Source organism: Lepeophtheirus salmonis, chromosome 3 (assembly GCF_016086655.4).
Source record: "Lepeophtheirus salmonis chromosome 3, UVic_Lsal_1.4, whole genome shotgun sequence".
Classification (NCBI taxonomy): domain Eukaryota; kingdom Metazoa; phylum Arthropoda; class Copepoda; order Siphonostomatoida; family Caligidae; genus Lepeophtheirus; species Lepeophtheirus salmonis.
In genome coordinates, this window is record NC_052133.2 from 48,292,730 (window position 1) to 48,302,970 (window position 10,241).

At 34.9% G+C, this 10,241-nt stretch overlaps 1 protein-coding gene across 1 annotated transcript; it reads right to left on the reverse strand.

Annotated features, from left to right (window-relative positions):
- Positions 1-4,592: 4,592 nt before the first annotated feature.
- LOC139905024 (uncharacterized) lies at positions 4,593-9,683 on the reverse strand. The gene is made up of 3 exons (XM_071887455.1): positions 9,196-9,683; positions 8,649-9,035; positions 4,593-8,460 (listed from the first exon to the last, which is right to left on the reverse strand). Exon 3 carries the CDS (start codon positions 7,381-7,383, stop codon positions 4,915-4,917), a length of 2,469 nt encoding a protein of 822 aa, XP_071743556.1. The 5' UTR covers positions 7,384-8,460; positions 8,649-9,035; positions 9,196-9,683; the 3' UTR covers positions 4,593-4,914.
- Positions 9,684-10,241: the final 558 nt, after the last annotated feature.

Sequence of the window (10,241 nt, forward strand, 5' to 3'; positions counted from 1 at the left end):
GTTAAGATCAAATCGGCACATTTATCAAAATTCTTTAAATCGTCAATAAGGTTACATTTTTTGGCAAATGTGCTTGAAAGTTAGCTTGAATTGTACATCGGAACATTTAGTACGAGTTCATTTGATGTATCCACCTCCAGCATGAATCACGGCTTGGATCTGGGCCTGGAAGGAGGAGCAGACGTTTTCGAGGTAGATCCTTGGCATGTTGGTCATTTTTTCCTTGATAGAAGCAATCAAAGAGTCCTTGAGGGTATGAGATGTTCGATTTATTTTAGATTCAATGACTAAACACAGCAAGCTCTAGAAAAAATAATCCATCTGATTAAGATCCAGACTTCTAGAAAGCCATATTTCCTTCCCAGTGAAGTCACAACAGTGCTCACTCAGCCACTTTAGTGACCTGTCTGAGATATGACAAGGTGCTGAGTCTTGTTTCTAGACCCAAGACCGATCTCCAACGATTTGCTACGGTTGTACAATTTTCTCCAAAAAATCATTGTCACGGTGCAACGTCTTCTTTATATCTGGAGCAACTGTCGTAGTTATATGCAAAACTGCAGTAAACTTTGTTGATATAACAACCGGGAAAAAAGAGACGACATCAGACAGTTGCATCATAAACAAATTGAAGGTGCGTGCAAGCACATGCTTGGGCCTTAACGCCCTGTATATTTAAGTCTTATGAAAATAAATACTTAAATTTAATAATATTTATTAGTTATGAATGAGGCCCCAAAATAAATTTAAAAAAATTCCGGGATACCCCTCAGCAAAAATTTCCGGGAAATGAGAAACTTTAGTATGTTCTAATTAAAAACATATCTTCTTTTACATATTATGAAGGATACACACTCCGCACGTAAACATACTTATACTTTAGTAAAAAGGTAATAAGTATATGTATAAATACGTTATATGTTGGTTGAAGAATAATTGGCAGTAATCATAATAGAACACTTACGCAATATTTCATACTATTTCTGGTCCAAATTCCAATGAGAATAGAGATAAGTAGGATTATAAATATTAAACATTTTTAGTATGTAAAAAAAAAAAGAAACTGAAAATTAAATGGTAACTCTGCCAATTTGAAGAATGTTTGAGAGAAAAGCAGCTGAACTGATACGACGTTTCATGAGATTAAATTAGCTATGAAGGAAAGGAAATATACACACATCCCACACCATAGCCACTAAGTTTATAGTGGTTGTGTAACAACGGATGCGAAGCATTGGTATTGTAACAAAACCTCATAGAACATTTAAGGAAAATTATGACTGAAAGTTTATATTACATGATAGTCTATATCATTTCTAGATACAGAGTTCTTCTTGATTTCCTTAGTATCATAGCTGTTTCAGCTAATTTAATGATACTTCATGAGTTGTTGGAATTTTTCGGCAAAAATTCCAACTTCCTATTAATGGTTACAATCTGAGATCTGTAACGAAGTGATGAGGGAAAGAATGAACTAAATATCTATATTGAGTGACGAAAAAAATATGATTAAGGAAGGGGAAGCTTTTGTCTTTTTGTAGTTTTAACTTGAATATTTTTTCATTTTATTTTCCAAAACCCTTATTTCTGGTAGAGCGAAAAATATGTATTAAGTAATCCCTAGTGCATAAAAGAAGAAGAGAAAAACGGAAGATTTGCTGAGGAGTTATAAATGTAAGTCCTTGTTGGAACTGAGTGGAAGTGAGGATCAATATCAGAGTAATTCCTAGATACAGAAAGAGGGTTTGTCTTCATTTCCTTCATCTCATAACTGTGCTGCTTTCAACTAATTTAATGAAACGCCATGAACCTAAGCTTGTTTTCTTCCAAACATTCTTCAAATTTAGAGGGCAACCACATTCATTCTCGGTTTCTTTTTTTAGCATACTGACTGATCATATTGTATTCATCACTGTCTATTTTATTAAGACAAATTTTTTCCTCCAATTACATTATTCCACAATTTTTGAATAAGCAAATCAATGTTTTAATACACATGACATAATTTAGGATGCTTTAATTGAACTCCCTTTTGTTCAACTTTTAATTAGTCTTTGTCTCGAATTTGTACATATGGGGTCTTTATTGTCTATTGTTTCCTGGTATTACAATTATAATGCACATTTGGCTAACGACTTCTCAAGTATCTTCTTCTTCCCTGGTGTTAAGTGCCCTAATTAAGTAGGGAACAGTTATGTTTATCTTCATAATTGATCTATTGGATTACTTCTCATATAGGGATAAAAATATATGTAATATGTTACATCCAACGTGGGGGAAAAACAACATATGAAAATGACAGGGCACTTTTCTTTCCATTATTAATCGTTACTTAGGTACACACAAAATACAAATATGATTATGTTAGAGACAGTAGGTCCCAAATGCATTTTTGACCGAAATGAGGAGTTACTAATTATGGTAACACAATATATATTGAAAATTTTTGCAAGATAAATAAAAAGTAATTTTTTAATCGGCACAATTTGAAGAATGTTTGGAAGAAGATAATCTTAGCTGTCATGACGTTTCATCAGATAGAGAGAAGATACAAAGTAGGTAATAAAATTATATAATTTTAAAAAGAAAAATATACAAACACGATAACCATTCGAATGAAAGAAGTTCTAATCACTTTTCTGCTATTAATTATCATTAGACATGCACTTATTCATACTATTAAAGACTCATGGTTTGACAAGAAAGCATAATTTCAATATTATTCCAACAGAAAACAACCATTTGATGTCTTTTATAGTAATATACATCACAAATTTTGATTAAAAATTTCAAAGGGAACATAAATTAAAATCCAAATCCAAAATTCAATAACGACATATAAATCTCGTGCATTTATAGATAAAGGTGAAATATCTTTGAGGCAAAATTGGTTTTAAACTTAATGTCTTATGGTAAAATAGTTATAGGCGAAAGTAACGGATACAAAGACAAACAAAAAATAATAATATTCCAAATACTTGTTCAAGCCATAAGGTCCCACGTAGCACATTTCTCAAAATGGTCAAAATGCACTAAGGATCTTCTAGCCCTGGCCGAATTGGCTCCAAAATCCAATTTTATAATTTTTTTTTTTGTCGAATTTTATAAATTTTGTTTTAAAAGACAATGGTTTTCGTCAAATTTGTAATATTAAACTACGAATAAATTCGATTCTTTTAGTTAAAAGACACATGCTTTCTAAATTATTCATTCTGTCAAATTTCAGAAGACAATGTACATTGTAACATAAATTGGGGGAAAATTTAATCATCTTACCAATATCTTTTTATTTGATAAGAATAAATTAAAATATTTACCTAAATAAAAAAATATTTATGAAATATCCAAAGTTCAACCCTTCCCACCCCCACCCCCAGAACGTCAAACAGGTGCTTATGTGTAGTGATGAAAATTGTGTGTATTTTGGGAATGTAAAAATAAAAGAAACCGAAAATCAACATGGTAACCCTGACAATTTGAATAATGTTTTGGAGCAGAGTAAAACATTAAACCAAGTAGCTTATCGAGTACCGTTAGCCCGATGAAAGGGTATGGTCAATATTTGTCATAATATTTTCGCATGATGCTGCTTTTCTGTGACGTATTTATTGTACGTACTACGTAGTATTAATAAGTTTGAATAAGTAATAATACGTACGTATATAATTTATTCTAGTCTTAAATATTTTATATTTACATATTATCATAAAGCAAATTTCAAAAGTTTCAAGGAAACGTTCTCTTTTTTAAATTTCCAATCCAAAAGAATTCGCAAGAAGAAAAAAATGGATATCAAACCATAAATATCTTTCTAATTGGAAATCTGCTGACCATTCTGTGTGTGAAAATCATTTTGAATCATAATTCCTTTTCCATAATTGTTCAAGCAAAAAGTACATATATGAATAATGAAGTAAATAAAAGTAGAAACAGTACAGTGCTTGACTCACTCAAGAGAAAACAAGAAATGATTCCCCAAAATACTTGGAATAATAATACCTCTAGCGGACAAAAAAAGTGAATTTTGACCAATAGATATTTTTTTTTTTTTTTTTTGATAATATTGACGTTAGCCTTCGATGCGCAACTAGGTTAAATGCTTCAGAGGAGAGTAGCTTAACTGCAATGACGTTTAATTAAATTAACTAAAATTAGATGTGACATAGGAGTAGGGGTAAAAAGAAGTAAACAAGGACATTGGTAAGAACTACTCCGACTCCGATCCTCAATTATACTCTGAGTCCAATGTGGACTTGCAGTTATAACTCTGCATCAAATAACAAGGTTACTCTCCGTCTTTGATGAGCACACAAGAGTATTCAATCAGGTTTTGAATATAATTGAATGCTACAGGAAAGGGAGTTAACTCCTAAGGAGTTAATGACGTTGAGTGGGATCCCATTTGTAAGCAATAAATAGCGTGAAATTTAATTATATCGTCAAGAAAAATTTCTTGAGGTGTAAAAACCTTAGAAATCTCGGGAGAGAACTCATGTAGGTATGTTGTGTCAAAAGATTGAATGTAATTGAAACCAAGTGTCGTAACTCTTCCTGGTCTCCCTAAAATAAGGAAAATAAAGTAGGCAATTGAGTACAGAGAGATATGATTGTAAATCTTGTATTTTCTATCATTCATTTAATTCAATTCATATATAAATTTGATGAGACAGATAGATAGAAGGAAAATAAATCAACTAACAAAACAGAGAGATTATGTCTCAACAATGTAAACGCTTATGTAATTAAAGGAGTAGATTTTAAGTAAGTAATGATTTATCACAGATATCAACACATGTTTGTATGAAAAAATACATAAATATAAATAATAGAGAATATTATGAAGAGAAACTACGGATGATGTAGATTTGAATTTGTAAAAAAGCAAGAACACTTCATCACTTATATTAAGAATAATTAAGTATGATTCCTTTTCTGCTTCTTCTTCTTAATTGACGCATATACAGGTAAGGACTTGGAGGCTTGTAGTATATCCTCATCCGGAATATGAGGAACGACGGAATCATCAACATCTTCCCGGAAAAAAGAAAGCTTTTTTGTATTTATTGTTGGAGATTGAACTCTACTCTCTCCAGTGGAGTATATTTCATCTTTAAAACAATCGATAGTAAGGGATACTAGAAGCTCATTATTCCACCCATCTCCTCCTTTCTTTTCAATCTTCTGCCCATTAGAAGAGGACCCCTTCAAAAAGTGTGGGAGTCTATTACACCATGAGTCAATCACTTCCGGGCTAAGTCTCTTGAGAACAACTTTGGGAAAGAGAGCGAGTTGAGACGAGGAGTCGTCGTCCCCTTCTAACTTTGTTTTTTGACTTTTGGAAGGAGAAGGATAGAATGGGTCAATTGAGGATTGATCATCAAGTATCAAAGAGGTAGATCGAGGTTCACGGATGTCTGTGCTGCTTTTTTCTTCTTCATCATCATCTTTTAAAGCTTCATTCATGGATAATGACTTTTCAAAGTTCTCAGATGAGGAGGGAGTCAAATCCTTCTCATTAATATCTAAATTTACCATTTCGGGGTTTAAAGGAACTATATCAAATGACGATGTAGTCATACCAAGAAGTTGTTCACTATCACTACTACTTGAACTAGATGTGGAAGACTCACTCACTATTTTAGTTTCAAAACTATCCATAGACGGAGAAGGAGGAGAAGAATGAAGCACCTTTCGCGAATATGTTTTTATAGAATCTGGTTCATCTGAGTTATTACTCAGTTCTCTAATAGTTATGGCTTCATCACTATCAGAATTAACAGATCTTGTAAGATCATATTCGTGAGTTGTTTCATTTGTAGAAGGCTGAGGATGCTCCTCTTGGGGTAGATGAAAAGGTTGTAGCGGTTCACTCTCTTCCATTGGAGATGGACTGCAGGGTGTAGCTGTTGAATTATTTACTGTTTTTGGAACAATATATGATAATATATTGGAACCACGGACCTCGGAATCAACCTTGTCAGTGCACGAGACATCAAGAGCTTTAGAGCCCCCAATGAGAGAGTTGCAGAGTACATCTTTTGGTTTATTTTCACCAGCTGCTCGACTATTAACAAAGTGACCCAATATTTCCGAATCGCCTGTTAAATGCATTGTATGTAGCAATTCGTTGGTGTTTGTACAAACTGAAATGTCAGTGGAAGTAGATATGGATTGAGTGGAACAGTTACTTTGGAATATGTGAGATGGTCGTTCAGTATTTGTTTCCACGGAAATGTTTGTTTGGATGGATTTGGACACTAGTACACTACTATTTTTTTCTCTAGGCATGGTTTGAAATCCTATAGACACAGTGGAGTTAGTGGATTGGTCCATGTAGTCTCCACTCGTTTGCATACCAGTTTCACTCATTTTGGGTTTAAAAATATTATTGACAAGAGAATTGACTTCTTGAATAATGACATAGTGAGAAGCAGAGGGATCACATGTTGCTTGAGATGATGATTCACTTACTTTTGTAATTGAAGGAGAATGGGAATAAGTTAGGGTTGCACAGGACTCCGGACTTATTGATACATTATTATCTACAGAAGTTAAGTTTTCATCTAGTACGACACTACTAATAGTATCTTGAGTTTCCGGTTTTTCATAGACAAAACTTTCTGTTTGTGACTCGAGGATTGGGAGGCTGAGAGCAGGAGAGCTTTCTTTAGGAAGTTCAGAAGCAGTCACTGCTTCCGAAATATTTGAAGACTCTTCGGAGTCATGCTCTTTGCCTACATTCGACGACGATTTCGGTAATACTAAGTCTTTAGATATTGCTTCAGGTTCCTCTTTACTAGGGACTGGAGAAACGATGATGGAATTATTATAATTATCAGTTGCAGTCTTAATTGCAGACTCTAAGCACTCAAAAACACATTCAGGAGATGCCCTACTACTTTCAACAGTTGGCGAGGAGGAAGGGATTGCTTTTTTAGATGTTCTTGTTGTTCGTCGTCGTTTTGCTGGTCGTTTATAGGTTTTGCGATAGACTTTATCGTCTTGGAAGGATTCCTTGACGGATTCAGAGTAACCTTCATCACTACTATCACAGTCAACATAGTTAACTTTCGAATAAGTGGATCGAGATGGACGTTTACGACTCAACTTTATTTTAAGATTGTCAGGTTCATTGTCTTGAACAGATACTTGGTACTTCGGTGGACGACCACGCGGTCTTTTCTTAACAATATTATCGATACGAACTATTTCTGCTGAGGGAGAAGGATAACTTATTTTCGTTTTACTGTCAATGGACTTATCCTTCTCTTCAGCATTTCCAAGCTTTTTTTGAGAGTTTTTTTTTCTTCTTTTCCTCTTGAGCAACAAACCAACGACGGAAGTCCTCCACACGAGGGTATTTTCGAGGTCGACCCCTACCATTCTTCTTTAAGATAGGAATGCCTTCTTTTGGAAAAATGTTTTCAGGAACATTCAATTCCTTTACTTCGATACTATCCGAAGGTTCTGGTACACCTTTTATCTTCCTTTCTTGTCTGCAATCGATGCATCGACAGTGGTACACTTTTTTTTTTAAACTCGACAAAAGGATTCCAGCTCGATTGCGTCGTTTTCGCTCAGCCTCACGGCGCATCTTTGCTGTAATAAATATTCTTCTATTTCTATTGCACTCATCTGTACAAACGTGAGAAGTGTATCCCTTCCACCGAGTCATGAACGCCTTTTCATCCACTTTCTGTTTGGACGAAGGGACTCTAAAATCATAGACACGAGAGGGACCTCCAATTTGATAGAGACCATATTTTTTGGACACAAGGCAATTTTCATCGCTCTCAGCAAGGATGTCACTCACTAGAACATCAAGCTCTTCTTGGAGTGCATCGTCATATGGGATGTATTTCTTACTCTTCTCGGTGCTATTAGCAGCGTCCTTGAACTTAACAAAGTCTCCGTTGTACGTATGAAAAATAGAAGTTGCCATTTCATTAACGGCACCTCCAATGAGATCATTCAGAATGGATTCCATTCCTCTATTAGCAGCGATTTCAGCCCAATTTTCGAAGATGTCGTCCAAGTTGGCATCTAGTTCATTTTCCAAGTATTTTCTCCTCTCAGACTCAAGTGCTTTTTCCACGAGGGATTTGGCCAGATCATGAGCCAATTCCTCAGGATTCTTTGACGTATAAGTAAAAAAGTACTCTGGAGGCATATTTCTTTTTATGAGATCTGAAGTTTTCGCAGTGTCTTCATCGTCTGCCTTTTGCCGCTCAAGAGCCTCATACCTCTCACGAAACATGTCATCCACGTCCTCAACGATCTGATCAAAGTCAATATCTAAATAATTTGGAGTAGCTGGGGCATTGTTCAGTATACGTTCCGACGTATTTTCAGACACTGTTTCAGATATACTGCCTACACCAGAATCTGCTAAGGAATGAACGGAGACTGGACTGAAATGGGATCCCAGATAAGAGTATCCACTGGATTTATTAATAACACCTAAAAATAATATAAAAAAAAGGGTTGAATTAATAGATGTATTATAAGGAAGAGCTCCATTAACAAACTAACTACACACATCTTAAAGAGCATACGCTACTTTTCATGCTCTGAAGGTCATTTGAAAGTAGGATGGATCTACTGCACAAAAAGACACTCTTTTTAAAAGTCACTTAATTGAATAGTACCTGGTATGGACTTCCTTGCTTCAATATTATTTTTGGAGTTGACTGGGAGCATGGGATCATTCAAGGGTTCTTGTAGGTGTGAAAAGGATTGTTGTTGCGCATGGGACTGATCTCCTCCGACTTCAGCCCCACCCCCGCTGTCGCCGTACTCTTGGTCCACACATAACTGGATTTGAAAGGGTTGCGTGACCGGAGTGAGAATGAAGGTCTCTTCTTGGAGCTGAATCGTGTCCATTGGAACGCTGGACTTGACCGCTTTGGGGCCGGATATCAGATCAGTTGGAGTAAAATTAGCAAGATCAACCTCTTCCATTGTGGAAGGTGTGGAGGAGGTTGGAGGTAGCCAGGAGTAACTTAGATCAGGTTCGATTGCCATTCTTTGATTCTCTGCAATTAAAAATAAAGAATCAGTCGTCAAAAACAACCAACTCCGTAGTCCCCAAATTTTGGTAATATGATCAAGGAATGCCCCAGAATAAAGTACGTAATATTTTCATACGATCACTTATACAAACGGGATCATCCGCCCAGGATCAATAACCCTTACCATTTAATCCTTTTGTTATGTTGTTTTTTAGCACATTATTTTCCAATTATTTCGAACGTCGTCAAAGAAAGAGAGAGAAAATCCTTCCTTCTCCTTTTAAATCACCATTAAAACAATATCTTACTAATTCGACTACATATGTTGTGTATATTGATGTTACGCTTTCAACATGACCACAAAGTTTAAATACAAATTCGGGTAAACACACACGCACATGAACACAGATAAATACAGAAACACACGCGTGGAGATACGTGAATCCTTGCTCTTTCTTCACCGCTTTTAACACGACTAAATATGAATATTTTTTTTTTATTTGTGGACATGTTATTATTATTATTTTTTCTCCCTCCGTCTCCTCAAATGCGCGCGCGCGCGCCTCATTTATATACGTAAAATTATTAAACTAAGTAAGTAACCGTATGTAGTAGTAGTAGGGGGGTGATGATGTGATGTCTACATTCACGATCTTCTACACACGTACACTTGATTTTTTTTCTTCTTCTTCTTAGAAGCGCCGTTTCCAAAATTATATAAGCACATATTTTCTTCTTCTTTCCCCCCCCCTTTTTATTCTTCTTCTTTTTTTCTACTAGTTGAGTTCGGTTGCTGTGAGTAAAGGGAAGATTTTAACTCTCGTTTTATTTTATTATTTATTTAGCAATGTACTTAAATGTTACTATTTAAAAGATGAATGATATATTAGTATTATTATTGCCTCATGCCTATAGAAAGCTTATCACGTTGTTGCCTTTATAGTATCACGCAACCTTTAATCCTAAAATATATATAAATAAAGGCCCAAAATCAGTTGATAGTTAGCCAATTCTTTCTAACAATGTAATTATTATTCAATATCATCGTGTATAACTGTTCACAGCTTCACAAAACCTTTATATTTTTCAACAAATCAACGTACAGAACACTGTATCTATATATTTTTGTTAGCCTCATAACACCATGTTAAATGTGACCTGTCAACACAAAATCAAACTAGAATTTTTTTCTCAAAATTGAATGTGGATTACATTCTTTGACGAACATTC